The sequence below is a fragment of the Cariama cristata genome, unplaced genomic scaffold, assembly GCF_000690535.1.
Source record: "Cariama cristata isolate BGI_N322 unplaced genomic scaffold, ASM69053v1 scaffold6670, whole genome shotgun sequence".
Lineage (NCBI taxonomy): Eukaryota > Metazoa > Chordata > Aves > Cariamiformes > Cariamidae > Cariama > Cariama cristata.
In genome coordinates this window covers 78,271-93,516 of record NW_009595195.1, presented here as the reverse complement: position 1 = coordinate 93,516, position 15,246 = coordinate 78,271, and the positions used below count along the sequence as shown (strand labels likewise).

Here is a 15,246-nt window from a genome sequence, read left to right as displayed (position 1 = left end):
GGGGAGGGGGCGGGGGGGTGGCGGCACCAAATTGCAGGCAAAATTCTGGAGAAATAAAGGACAAAACACTGTGTGTGATATTTTCTACAGATAGCAGTAACGCTAAGTAAGAGAAACAGAATTTCCAAATACATCCAATACAAAAGGAATATATATTAGGGATTCAAATTTTCTTTAGTATTTATGCTGCATAACAGCACTTCAGCTTTAAGACAGTAAGTTTTTCCATACCCTTCACCAGTCTCAAGTCAAGCAAAGAGCAGCTTTAATCCTGAATATCCTACACACTTTGAAATAAAAACCATTTGCTTGTTCCTAGTACAAATGCCAGCAAATACTGATGGCAACAGTTAGAATAACCAGGATAAAGTATTCACCTTGCGCAATCACTTTCCCTGGACAGGTATTAGTTAATAGGCTTAATGTACTTTCACTGAAGAGCCCTGACAATTAACTAGTCTAAATAACTACATTGGAAACACTACCAATGACCACCTTTTACTGTCAACTTCATTGAATTTCCTCCTCATGGACAATACTAAAAAAATACAACTGCTTCCAATTTACATTGATTAAAAGTGCACTTCTAACAGATCTGCCGAATGCTGCCTGCCACATCTGCTGAGAAGCAGTAACATTAGATCTGGACTTGATTTAAAAAAAAAAATTAAACTAGAGGTTTCCAACTGAAGTTAATTTGTAGTCACACTAATCAAGCTGCAAGTCATGTACTCAGAATTCAAAACCCCTCCTGGACAGTGGGTTGTTCTTGGTAACTGACAACAGCTCCTTCCAGAAGAGTGCAGTTGAAAAGTGCCCCAAAATGTTCATGTTGAAACTTGATATGTTGATATCACTGCAGATTAGAAAAATGTTCCACACAATTTCCTTAAGCATCCTCATCATTATACACAAGCATGGCCCACTTTAACTTTTATAATGAATGATATGTTAAGCCATGTAATCAATGAAGAATCATTCTCCTATTAAAAATAAGTTTTAAATGACCCTATATTACTGTTCAGTTTGCTATGATATAGACATACCTACTCCTCAAACAAAAAGATGCACAGTAAACTAAACTTCTGAGAGGTACCAAATTTGCTGCTCACAAAGCCATACCAAAACCAGCTACCCATACATTAAAAAAACCAAACTGATATAGTATTACGTTTTCTGACACATTTTCTAGGTGATGGCAGAAAAGTACACAATTCTGAAGCAATCCAGCATACTCCCTAGACTGCTTGTTCACATCTGAGGTAGTTCTACACAACCACCTCTGCAGAACCCAACAGAATGACTGTTTCTGTCTGCTTTTGCACAGCCCATACCACTGGCATATCTCAATAGTTCAAACAAGTTTTAGCACGTGCCAGCTCTAACTCACATGATGCTGATGTGGCCGAAACTCACTCCTGTCCCATACACTGATGGTATCTGTTCAGGCATGCAATCTCAGATCTTTTCTGTTTCGAAGAATACCATGAATTTTCATCTGCCAGTCATATCCAATTACTGACATAACTAATAGTCACAACTGAATGCTACAAAATGAGTTTCATGTGTTTTCAACCTGTTTCTGCTTCTGACCCAGGAAACAAGCGTGCCCCTCAACTGCCCATGTGAAACACAATCCACACCCAATCTAAATTGACATTACTCTTGATTTACTGTGACTAGTCAATAAAACAGGCTGCCAAAATCAAGACCCGAGTGTCAATTTATTGGAAAACTTCCTAGATTTATGATCTAATGTTCACAGTGTGTAGATATCTGGCTCTCTGTTTCCTGCCAGCAGGGTCTGCTTGCCTCTTACTAGCACAACTGCACTGAACTGCATGACGGCTATGTCTCATGACTCTCAAGCTCACAAATCCACTGTGATTTCTAGTTCTAAGCAGCATTACTGCACTGGACACGCCCTGTGAAGATGTTTCAATCAAAAAAGTATCAAAGACAAACAGTTCATCTGATCCCCCATTATACACTTTTAATCCTCTCTTCAGTGAGCAGTAAATCGTAAAATCTCCTACTGTCATCACAGTAGTACCTTGTTGGTAAAGGCCATGTCAGCAGGAGCCAATTTCCTTGCTAAAGAACTTTTTACTGTGCAAGAAGCCAGATCTTCATCTACCACACTGCTTGTGGATCAACATGAAATGCTCTCACTCTGGTCAATTCATTGTGATACCAATAAATGCACACAGGATTTTCAAGATGACCCATTAAAGCAGAGATGAGTGGGTGCACATCCTGACTCATACCAGAGCTTATAATGACCTTACTGGATTGTGTAAGAAGTCTAACAATGAACTCTGTCAATAAGAATAAAGTATTATGGCATACCACTACGTGGCTTTGACTGACAGAGGGATGTTCGCCTTGCAAGGGGATACATGATGGAAGAAAACGGAAATAAAGCTGTACAAAAATACAAGCACCTTTACAGTAACAAAAGTTGGAGCAGAAACCTAAACAGTAATAACACAAGGTTTTTAGAATCCTCGGTTTTTGTAATGTTAAAGTTAGAAATTAAAAAAGTTAAACCAAATTATGTGTACAAATCAATCACTTGGCAACTACACAGTGACAAAGTCAGAATAAAAGCTAGGAAGTCAGGTAAGAAAACACAAAATGTTGACGTTCAGGCTGCTGGCAAAGTATGTTTCTCAATATGGTTGTATAATAGTTAGCCAAAAGGAGGTTATGACCTAACATGCCACTCTAATGTAAATGTAACAGATTCTACAGACATAGTAAATATTTACCTTTGCAGTTAAATCTGTATTGAAATACTAAGAACAGCTATATTATATGAATGTTCTTAAGGGTTCATAAAAACAAAGCATACAGGACATACGCATGTATATTCCATGTGAGGATCTCTGAATTTAGATTTCTGTAGTTACCTTCCAGTACTGTGAGGGCACATATTAATAAAATAATTATATCCGGCCTGTAATCCACAGCTTTCCCAAGTGAAACAAGCAACATCATATCTCTGGGCAGCTCAGGTGCCCAGCATACAACACCTGCTACTTCCTTTAACAGCAGAGCAAATTTTAAACTTTCGTCTGCTTTTGTCAATAGTGATTAGCTCTTCAATAAAAACACTGAAGGACAGAGACACAATGCCAACACAAATCAAATCTCATGTTGTCAACAATCCTTCCTCATCAGAAACTGCTTGACTAAGATTAGCACACTGCTTATGTTTAAGCTGAAATTTATTTCTTAAGAGAGTATCTGCAGAGAACAGCTCAAAAGAAAGAAACTTTGCAAAAATTATATCCATTTCGTCTCTCAAAGATTTTTTTTGTTTACCAGTAATTATCTAGATCTACTTGCAAGTTTCTATTCCAGATTTTAGTTCTGATAGAGTAACAATTCAAGAACAATCAATTAACTACTCTGTACTCTCTAATAATTAAAGTGCGGGCCATGAAATCCTAAATACTAATTTACCCAGCAAGTCCTCAACTTGTTCATAAAAGGTTCATTCGCACACTCAAATTTAACATGACTAGTTATTAGTCAAGTCTGCACTGGTGCTTCCTTGCAGACAGCAAACCAGCAGCTAGGACTCTGGTCTCAAAATGAGAAAGAGGACACTCATCAAGGAAACAGACTCTTTGCAAGTAGGCTACTGGACCAAGAAGCTGAATAGAAACGATGCAGGGAGATCACATTAACCCCAGTTAGAACCAGTGTTTAGAGTCTCAAAAGCTGTCACAAATGGAGACAATAAGTGAGAAACTTCCCACAGACCTGATAAAGAAAAACAAGAGTCTGGAACACTTGTCACAGGAAGGGAATTTAGAGAAGATGACAGGTCAAGAAAAGAAGAAAAGCAATAAAATAACATACATAACTGGACCAATATCTAGCTCAAATGAATAGATGACACACTTCACTATCAATCCAGACATCAGAAAAATAAAGGAAGGCTATTCAGAATCTATATTCTTTAAAATTACTTTAATATTCTTCAGAAGTGCAATAAAGTGATATTTTGTAAGTGATAGAGGGTTATAACACTGAAGTGTCTCACAATAGATTACCTCATCTGTTACCACAAACACTGTAGCCAAAAGAAAAAAAAAAAAGAAAAAGAAATCAGCTAATTCCTCTCAAGATTTCTGTTTGGCAATAAACATTTTTGTCATTCATTCTAGGCTTTTAACTATATTCTGCTAATTCTCAGTTGTTTTTAGACATCCTCCTGAAAGCTTTGAAAGCTGCTTTACAATCTGGCATGCAACACTACATAAAGTAGTTGTAAAATATTGAGGTTAACATTGTATTTTGCATCTTGTTATGCTTGACAAAAACAAAAGACCAGATGTTTTTACTTTCATATAAAAATAGTTTAGCTTTACAATTTAAAAGATGTCCAAGACTTAGTTAACTAGTGAGCTTGAGCATATTTCTTTTAACTTCAATCAATACACTTTCTTCTTATAAAACAGACCTCAATCTATCTAGTAGGTACAAAAGTGCAGTTTTGCTTAATGTTTATGGTTATTTACTGGATTTACTGGGGTGACGATGCTGAAATTTTATCTGTTAAAACATGCAACCAATGTTTATCAACTGGTTTTAAAAAATAAATATTACTACAGTATTTTATACAGCATATAGATTTTGAGATTATTATATTGAAACTAGAAAAGAAAGCTATTCGACTGATTTACGTCAGAAATAAAGTTGAGATTTTCACTGCTAACTCAAAACATACTACCTGAGGGATTCCATAACAGTTCATAAAATGTCTTTGTTTTTAAAAGGTATGGTCTGCGGTGTATACATTTTCTACGAAGAAATAGAAGAACACATGTAGCATCAGATGTGTGTTCTTTAAGAAACTTTGGAATGTGAAATCTAAAAATCCAAATAAAGCAGGTGGTATAATTTGGAGGGGGGGGGGGAGAAGTGAATTTAAAGTTTAATGACATTACCAGGTTATCCTACCAGACTAATTCTCACTCACTGCATGACTTCAATGAAGCTCTCAGTCCTCATGCTGATTTCGATTTAGTTCAAGTGCTATTTGATGCGTTTCATCTGGAGTTTTATTCACTTCAAACTACACTTCATTTGACCAGGCTGCTGCTGTACTCGTTTGTTTTTCTACTTTATTACCCACAAATTGGTGTTGCTTAGTTTAGATAATTATATAAAATTAACTTATTCAAACAATTTATTTCACATTGTTAATAAATAAGCTTTAGAAAGATAACATGTCACAGAAAAAAGTGAGGAAGTTACTAAAATTATTTTAAAACACAGTAGACCACATTAAGTGTTGTCTTACAAGATCTACTAATAAATGCTGATAGATGATTTGCTATTTTATGACAGGACCATTCCCCTGCCTCCACTCCCCAAAACTACTACTCGTTCTTATTTTTCTGTGTTATTAGACTACCATACTCTATCTTCCATCTGGGCATGCATCGTAATACAATGTATTTTTAAAAGACAGAGAGAAAGAAAAGGAGCAAGACAAAGTGTGAGAGCAGCAGAGACTGCACAAGAGGGGGGGGCAAATGTGAGCGCGAGATCATGCACACATGAGAGCGCGTGATGGTAAGCGTGCAATGGCGCGTGTGGAAAAGCATAAGAAAACAAGCATAAGCAAGCAAAGAGATTGAGTACAGTAAGCACAAGTACACACAAAAAAGAGCACAAGTGCACTCATGAGAAAGCACTAGCACTTGAATACCATGAACTTGTCAGATGACAGATTTTTTCCAACTATTTTTCATCTCTAAAACAATTCTTTTATTTTCCACAACTAACCATGGGTTTCGTAACGTAGTAAATAAATCTAAAGTTTACCATTAAACACTAATTTATTTCTACAGATTACTAACAAGGATCACTAACCAGAGGTTAGTGTTAAATGTCACGTAGTGTCAGGAAAGGCTGTCAATCCTACCACAATACTGAAGTACTCTGATTAGTGCTGATTATGGGTTATCCTGGTAACATCTATTATTTTTTAGCAAAACACTGCAACAGAACAGCAATTCATTTGAAGTGGTTAGTACTTTTGTAAACTATTGATGAAAAATATGAGAAAGTAAATTAGGCTGCTACCACCTGGTGGTGTGCTGATTATGCGTTTAAAAACCTTATATTTAACATGCTATTGCAGCTTGAGAGAAACACTAGTATATTCTCTATGTAGCACTAAGAACAACCATAGACGTAGTCTTTTTTTTTTTTCATTAAACTTTTCATTAAACTCTTTTCCATTAAACTTTCACAAACAAGTAAATGTTAAAAATTAGCTATACAACACAGAATGTTTGAAGTCAAAAGTATTTAACATCAACCTGTTTTCTTGTTATCTTGTCATTTTATGTGAGATTCTTTGTATGGATTTAGTCAAAGTAGTATTACAGACAACTACTGTTCAAAATGAGGGATAAAGAAAACTAACATCCTGTCCAAAGTATTGCCAAAATGCATTTTCTTGAAAATATTTTTTATAAATACAGTTTATTAATAAAAACTATTACACACTGACATTTATGATCACAAGATTTAACCTGTAGAGCTAAATTTAAATACTGAATTTGCATTGCATTAGAGTTAAAAAAAGTATTTTTGTATAGCTCATTTCAAAATAAAGCACAGAATTGTTTTCAGAACAAAAGTGTTTGCATTTAAAATCTGAACCACTACAAACAGCTTAATACCTGATCACAATGTTAAAACACTTCCAACTGTAATGAGTAACAGAAATAAAAGTCTTGTAGAGACCATCTTTTTGTGGGGTTGGGGTGTTCTGTTTTGGTTTTTTTTGTTTTGTTTTTGTTTTTTTACCCTCCTCATTTGTCGCTTTTTATTTGGTTGAGTTTAAAACAGAAAGAGCTGACCTGTTCAGTTAAACACATCAAGCTTGCCATCAGCCTATAACTTCAGCTTATGGAAACTGGTTCACAGAATTCTACAAGGTCTAGAAGCAAGCCATTTACTACAGGGGTTGCATAGCGTGTTCTCTCAACCAAACAAGGGTCTAAAATATTTATTAACAGTTATCATTAATAAATTTCTTTGTAAGGCTAACTGACTTAATAGTAGAATATGATAGAAGAGACAGAGAAGTTTAGGGATATATATGGAGCTTGGCATTTTTAATTCATTCATTAGAAATGCAAAGTAGTTGAGTACATGACTTAAATACACTGTACGTGCTTAATGCTCACCAATATTTGGGAAACTTGATCAGCTTGCCATAAACAGCAGTACTGAATGAGGGGATAACTGGAACAGGGAAGCAGTACAACCCTTTACTGTCCAAAGAAGTCAGTGCTGCTTGAAAACCAAATATCTGAAACAAATTAGAGTTGGTCAATGGTTATACCGTCACATGACTAGATCACTTTCAAGTTACTCTTATAATATACACGTTTTTAACTACACTGAGTAAATATTAAATAAATTGTGTATTATTTTTAGGTAATTCCTTTTCCCCCAAATACAACTAGAAAAATCTACCTAAAATAATGTCCCAACAGGAATACATACAAAAATATTTTCTTTGCTCAAAAAATAAGTGTTATCTATGCTCTGCTGAATTTTTAACAAAATGCTGAATTATAATTGATCAACTAAAATACATTATTCGATACCCTTTAAATTTGCAGATTGCAGTCTTTCATATAAAATAAATAAAATCACTTTTTGTAATTATAAATTGGCCTAAAAAAAGTGGTATTTAAGGAAATGAGAAGCTTCCCTTCAAAGTTTTTTTTCCTTAATAAGAGCATCTCAAGAAAGGTTCATCACAACTATTCTTTATGATTTTTCCCTGTTCAATATGGAAAACAAATAGTTGTAGAGTAGACTTTTTATACGCTGTGCTACCATTCACATAAGAACAGAACACTTTGGCCTATATTAAAGCTAGCAAATAAACCCTGTACATTTCAAAATTGAAGTCCGCATTTTGCAAACACTGATCAAACAGCTGCTAAAAACTTTTTGAATAGAAAAAAATTCCCTCAAACTGAAAAACATAGCAATGACTTGTAATTTTGCCATCCCAATAACTCTGAGTGTGACAGAAGGTAAACATGTCACCCAGAAAACTGAAAGCGTGCCATGCAATTCTGGGACAGAGTTTGTTTCATGCAGATAGTAAGAACTGAATTGTTTCAATCTCTATGAAGTATCAGCATGGAAGTGAATGGATAACTGAAAAGTTTAGCAAAATTAACAGTACTAGTAATAAATATTTACATTTTAGTAGCACTCAAAAAGCTCCAAACTGCCTGAGCACATCCTAAAAGACTGGAAGGTCTGTTTTAAAACTCCTCTTGAGATTTCATTTTTTCATTCTACTAAAGACTCAGTAGATGGCAACTGAATAGTCTCATAGTAATTTTTCAGTAGCTTCTTAAACTTCTGCCAATCTCACAGTAATGGATCTTTAACTGAGAACATTCAGAGGTTTTTCTTCTTACAATGAAAAAAAAAGAAATTTTCTGGCAACAGTTTTCATTGCACACTTCCACTATCATGGTTTTGCTCTATCAATACTACTAGAAGTGATGTTTTTCCCTCATAACATCTTATCAAGTTTCTAAGTGTAATTCACTGTAACCTACATGTTCTATGAGCATTATCCTACAAGAGGGGAAAGGATTCTTTCCAAATTATTCTAGCTCAGTTTTTCCACAAAGACCTTGTGACTTCAGTCTACATAGTTTCCTCATGTGAAGTTCTCTGTTCATATTACAAAACATTTGGCTCAGGTCAGAAGCAGCAATCCCAAACAATGACATTCTGTGAAATCTGTTTATTCTACATCCTTTTAGATAAAGCTGAAAACTTTCCCCCAAGAAACCTGCTAACACTCAGGATTATCTATACTTATATTAACTTTTTATCAGCACACTGAAATAAGAAACAGATCTCAAGCCTTCTTTTACCTTCAGATAGCAGTGTGAGTAACAGTAATGAAGTAGGTTGTCCGATGGCTGGCTGAGGCTGCTGACTGTGTGCACCAGTTGCTCAGCATACATTGGCACCGAGTGCTCCAGGTTAACCTTATCCACCAAAATTCGGACGGAAGGTAAAGGCCGCAGAGGCTGGAAGCTTGCAGCATTTAACATTCCACTTAAGCTCTAGGGGAGGGGAAAACAAAACATAATTATTACACTACCGATATATTATCATATTCATATATTCTTACCTCTCCCACACACACAAGCAAATCTAGATGGAATAAACTGTTTACAGATACCATGGCCTTATGGTCATTATAATATGAATCCTCGAATCTTTTCAAAATAATTTCTTCAAAGTTTAAAATTTATGTATAAACTTTTTATTCGGAATTGTCTTGACTGCAGGTGTCCAGGTGACGGCAGTAGGGGGGCTGCAGGATGGTCTCTCTGAGGGGAGACCAGGGGCTGCCCTGTGCCAGGCACAGCTGGTTCCAGCCACTGCTGCAGCGGCCCAGCCACAGGACACCAGAGGACACCACCACGCCCATCAGCCAAGCTGGTGGCACCTCTGTGGAAACACATTTAAGAAAGGGCAAAAATGCTGCACAGGCTGAGAGGATTCAGGGGAAAAAAAAGGTGAGGAAACAGTAATACAAACAGCAAGGTCAGAGAAGGAGGAGGAGAAGGTGGTGCCAGTGGAAGAGACCACACCAGAGCAGACATCCACACTGCAGCCCATGGAGGACCCCACACTGCAGTGGATTTTTCCTCAAGGACTGCAGGGGAAGGACTCACAATGGAGTAGGGGAAAAGTGTGAGGAAGAGGGAGTGGCAGAAATCAACTGCTATGGACTCACCACAACCCCCCATTCCCCACTCCCCTATGTTGTGGGGTGGGAGATAGAGGAGTCGGGGAATGAAGGAGTGAAGTCAAGCCTGGGAAAAAGGGTAAGTGATCTCCCCTCCTATCATCTCAACCCATCCTATTCCGTCCCCTCCGTCCTGTTGAGGAAGGGGAGTGAGAGAGCAGCTGGGTGAGCATCTGGCAGCTGGCCAAGGTCAACCCACTACAAGAATATGCAAAGTAAAAATATTTTGTTTTATAAAATATTTGTTTACATTTTTATCACTCTAAAGCACTATCACTATACTAAACTCAGGCTGATCTAACCTTTACACTGTCACATATTATTATGTATTCATGGTCATGCCAGACATCTCAGCAAAAGAAGATGCCATTCCAAAAAAATAAATACTGCGATTTTACACATCTATACTATATTTTTCATGGTAGCCATTGGAATGAAGTACTGCATCCAGTACAAGACATGGACATACCAGAGTAAGTTTGTGGAGGGCTACCAAAGTGGTTAAAGGTTGGAGCACATGAGACCTCTCTCAGGAGAGACTGAGACAACTGGAATCATTCAGCCTGGAGAAAGCCAAAGGGAGATCCTGCTGCTGTCTACAGCTACCTACCGGGAGGGTACAGAGAAGAGGGAGCCAGACTTTTGTCAAAGCTGTACCATGAGGTGATGAGTGACAATGGACACAAGCTGAAACACAGGCAATTCCAAGCAGGTCTATGCAAAAGCTTTTTATGGAATCTCTATCCTTGGATCTAATTCAGCACTTGACTGGACAACCCCTGGAGCAACCTGCTCCACTTGGGCTTGCTTTGAGTAGGATGTTAGCCTCCTGGAGATCATCTCCAGAGATCTCTTCCAATCCAAATTACTCTATGAATCTAAAAATCAGTAAGTTGATGTAAGTATGACTTTCAATCTAAAATTTAAAATTATCATTATTTTAAATAGGTTTGGCTTCATTCAGGAAATAGAAATTAAAACTCCAAGTGAGAAAAAAAAACAAAACAAAACACAAAAACACACAAAACCAAAAACACCACAAAAACAAAAGTTCTCTTGAATTCAACTTGCTTGCCTCAAACCTACAATAAACATAGGGTTGTTCTCCCATTATAAAAATACCATCTGCCCATGCCCAAGAGGTGAAAAGCATCACAAGCCACTGGGCTATTCCAGGCAGAAAGGAAATAATGCTTCCCATTAGGCACTTGGCAATGTCCTATTTTCTAATATTAGAAGCTTCTGAATGTATCTTAATACATCAAGAGGTAAGAGATTTGTCACCAGTTCACTCACTCCAGACAGCTTAACTGAAGAGGTAAGTAGTCTAAATTTAAGAAAGAGATACACACACCTTAACCGCACCCACTGAATAAATGGCACAAGCTTGAAATTCTACATATGTTGCAGCCTAGAGACTAGTGATCTAAGTGAATTATTGTGTATGCTATTGCATGTATTTCAGTTCACCAGTGAAAATTGTTATAAAAGCACATATAAGGAATGCCATAATTTACAACTTTCATCCTCTGTCCTTTTGCGCATAGACATACAATCTTAAATCACATAAACATGCTGTAAATAAGCACATTCTATAAGAAAATACAGCACAAGTCAGACAGCGCTTCCCTAGTCAGCAGATATCTATTGCGTTATCAAGTTAATTTAATGTCTTTGTGCCTTCCATCATGTAATATTACTCAAACCCACCTCTGGAATAAAAAAATGAAAAAAGAACATCACAAAACAAACCACTTTTTCAAATGGCTTTCACCTTGCTTACATAGAAAGGCTTCACAAATACTATATAAAGTTACTTTCACAACACCTTCAGAATACACAACTTCATCTCCATTTTAGACAAGAAATTATGGAAAAGAAAGGCCATTTCAAAAATTGGCATTCAAATGGACTTCCAGAATTAGTGAATTATTTTGGTATGTTTAGCACACCAAAGTACTTCACAAATAAAAGCCTAACTCCAATTGCTTTAATTGGAACCACAGATACTGAGAACTCCTGCAAAACATCCCACTAAAAAAGCTCATCCTCAAGTACAAGGAACATGTATTTAGTGTGTCCACTTGTGAAAAACACATTGGAAGTGTTTAATATGAGATGACAATTCCTAGAAATTTCAACCCAATCAAGAATTGTAGGGTTTTTTTTCCCCTTCTTCCCATCCCTTCCCTTATCCATAAAATACCTTCCAATACGTTCCAGCCTCTGCCACAAGACGTACTGCAAGTCTTCACTACAAAACACTGATTAATCCCTACAGTACCTCAGCTTTGTGCACTGAGGAAAGAGTCCTGTAGGAATAAGACCAGTACAGGATTCTTCAGCTGGAGTTATACTACACATACCCAGATGATAAAACAAATTAAGGTTCTTAGGAAATTTCATTTCTAGCGTGCTGAGCTAGACGCTCAGCAGCTAGATGCTCAGTAACAGCCAAAGTCTTGCTGGCATCCTGGCTGGAACTAGTACACACAGAGCTGGCTGTTAACATCTATGAAGTCTCTACTGAGCCTATGTATTCAAAGATTTCAGACTTGACCAAGTTTGGGAAGACTTGCATGGCAAAATGACAACAGGTACTCTTCTGATCGAAAAGTTTCCATAAAAACAACTTCATCAGAGCTACTTTTTCATCTGCTTGATGCTTAAAAATCTTTTTTCTTCCAAATTCTTTTTTCCTACCAGTACATGACACCTTCAGTTTACAAGTCTAACTAGTCACCGCACACACCACTCATCTCAGGTATCTGAAGGTAAGGCTCGTGGGCACCAAACTGATTTGGAACTCAGCAATACATCCGGCACAAGGATAACACCTCACTGAGAAAATTTATACAAAATAGCACACGCTGATATGAAGAACTGAATAAATATCTGTGGATACATACCTTCTCACCCATGATTATAAGCATCAAGTGGTCTAGTAAATTGAATTCTGCCACAGGGATTATAATCGTACACTTAAGAACAGTGAATGTTGTAAGTCGAGTGGGAATGTATTCCTCCAAGGATGCCACTTCTTCTGAACTTGGCATACTTCTATTTCCTTCCATAATATCTACAATAAATCAAGATTATATATGTTTGACTAAAATATTTTAAATCTCCTATAGTTGCTGTTTCAGAAATGGTCAGGGACTAACAAAAAATGGAAGGTTTCCCCCTGCCACTTCATAGTTAATAATTTTATTCCACACTGGTCTTACCTAATGCTAAATGCAATCATAACTGGATTTTCCTTCCTCTGAAATCTGTATAGCTCTTTCTCAGAAACTCATCTTAACAGTTTACCATAGCTTGTTCCCATGCATTTTTATCCTGTATAACTATTACTTCAAACTAATAAATACATACCAACCAGGATATTTTCTTCTCTAAGACTCCAAAATTAAGCTAGAGTTGTCAGTTAAATAAGCCCTCCTTACTCAATAAGTCTTGTGATTGAAACATATGGCCTTCAAAGTGTCTGAAATGATCTCAGAGGTATATCCAACACTGATGGGGATATTGTGATTAAATTTATCTTTATTTTAAATTTTGTTCTTTGGACTCAAAATCCCCGACAGATTTAGAGTTTAACTATTTGGAAGCTGCACCTTCAAGAGCACTGAATTTGGTCTAGTTTAATTCTGTATATTTGTGTACATGCAATAGGAGCAAACCTGGCTTAGTTCTGCTGTATGGCTCATACTCATGTTCCAGAGCACAAACTATCATTTTCATTATCCGGTGCACCGCACTGCTATCCAATCGAAGACTGAGTGGGCCCACAATGAGGTTTTTTGTAGACATCTCCTGAACATTTCCAAAATCTTCACTCTTTACTGAAGAAAGGTCTTGCTGATTCCCAGAAACTACAAGAAGTTTTACAAATAACAATAAATTACACCAAACAATCGGGCATAATAAAATTTTTTATCAGCTACTTTTATCAAATCCTGTGACCACAGACTTATAAATATACAGAAAATGTACCAATGCAAGTTGAACACATAAATATATCGTGACTGGTTTAACATGTTTAAACAAACATTATTCCTGTTTAATGCAGAGCAAACAGGGCAAGATTCTGCCTTGCCTCCAAGCAAAGCACAACTTTAGAACCTTTCCATTAACTTTGTATCTCTCAAGCTTGGGACTCTCGGAAGGTGTCCAAACTTCTGTAGCAACTTAACCCTAAGTGTCAATGACAGCCGTGCTGTTCAAAACTTTCTACAGTTTATCACAAAGATATCCATCCCAAACAATCAAGGAAAAGGTGTGCTGCAAAGCAGCTACAGATACAGGCTCTTGAAATGCTAGCTGCCGATACAGGGGCAAGAACAGCGATGAGAATCACGCTTACTTGTATTGTCATAAACCAGACTGACAACTGAAGATAAACCCTTCCCTCCATTTGCTGATGAGTTAAAGCATGGGCAACGAGAATGAAAACTTCTTTAATCATTATGCCTCAGACCATTTTTAGAAGGACCACCACAGAGATAAAAGGGTGGTTTAGTCTCTGCATCCGAAAGTTCTATAACTTTTGTGCTCAGAATGGCAACTAGTATACCAATTAAAGTATGGTTATTGATTTTTCTGATAGAGATGCATGGTAATGAGTAGACCGAAATCACACATTCCCTGTATAAAGGCTACTCATCAGCTATCAAACAAGCATGACTGTATTTTTCTAAACACGTCATGGAAATTCTTCAGTTAAATTGTGCAAATTTCAGAAGCTGAAGTTTTCCTGTTACGTATGACTTGTACAAAAATACCCTCACCCCTTTAACATATTTAGTTTGCAGAATTTTAGATTTTTTTTTCCTAATAAATCATCTGCCTGGATGCAAATCAGTCTATTTCCTTGCATAAATCTAATAACCTCCTGCCTTTCTGTTACAGGAACAAACTAAACACACCTGTAGAGAACTGACCCAAAATCAAAGGAAAATCTGAAAATTCCAAATTCTCATTACACCACCTTCCTCACTGACACAATCTGTCCATAACTAATATAAATGGCAAGACAAGCTCAGCTCATCAGATCGGGCAGCAGGAGCTGCAGCTGCTGCAGATAGTTGACTGATCCACTTTGTCAAAGAGATGTAGGATCTGTCAACTTCTGAGCCGCTCAGGCTTTGTGGTTAAGAAGCCTGGCATGGTGTGCTTCACAACTTCAAGGTAAATCTTACTTTTAAACCAACCGGAAGAAAGTATGTTTTATTTCTGGTTGCCCAAGAGGAACTTAGTCATCTTTTACCCTTCAGGGAAACACTCCCTTTTCCCTCCCTCCTTCACTGTACTCATTCAAAGCAGTCTTTTTAATGGGGGAAGTGAGCTTGGGGGAAAAGGAAGGAAGGATGGGGTTTTTCCCTTATGTTTAAATCACACTCTATAAAATG

The 15,246-nt window shown here is 37.0% G+C and overlaps 1 protein-coding gene across 1 annotated transcript in view; it reads right to left on the bottom strand.

Annotated features, from left to right (window-relative positions):
- Positions 1-15,246, bottom strand: part of LOC104162375 (vacuolar protein sorting-associated protein 13B-like) — a gene marked incomplete at its 3' end in the record, with an annotated part of 153,263 nt that overhangs the window by 60,339 nt on the left and 77,678 nt on the right. The window contains exons 12-15 of the mRNA XM_009701093.1: positions 13,519-13,710; positions 12,745-12,914; positions 8,949-9,143; positions 7,221-7,345 (exon numbers count right to left, since the gene is read on the bottom strand). Of these exons, the coding sequence (XP_009699395.1) occupies positions 7,221-7,345; positions 8,949-9,143; positions 12,745-12,914; positions 13,519-13,710 (682 nt within the window). The remainder of the gene's footprint in view (positions 1-7,220; positions 7,346-8,948; positions 9,144-12,744; positions 12,915-13,518; positions 13,711-15,246) is intronic.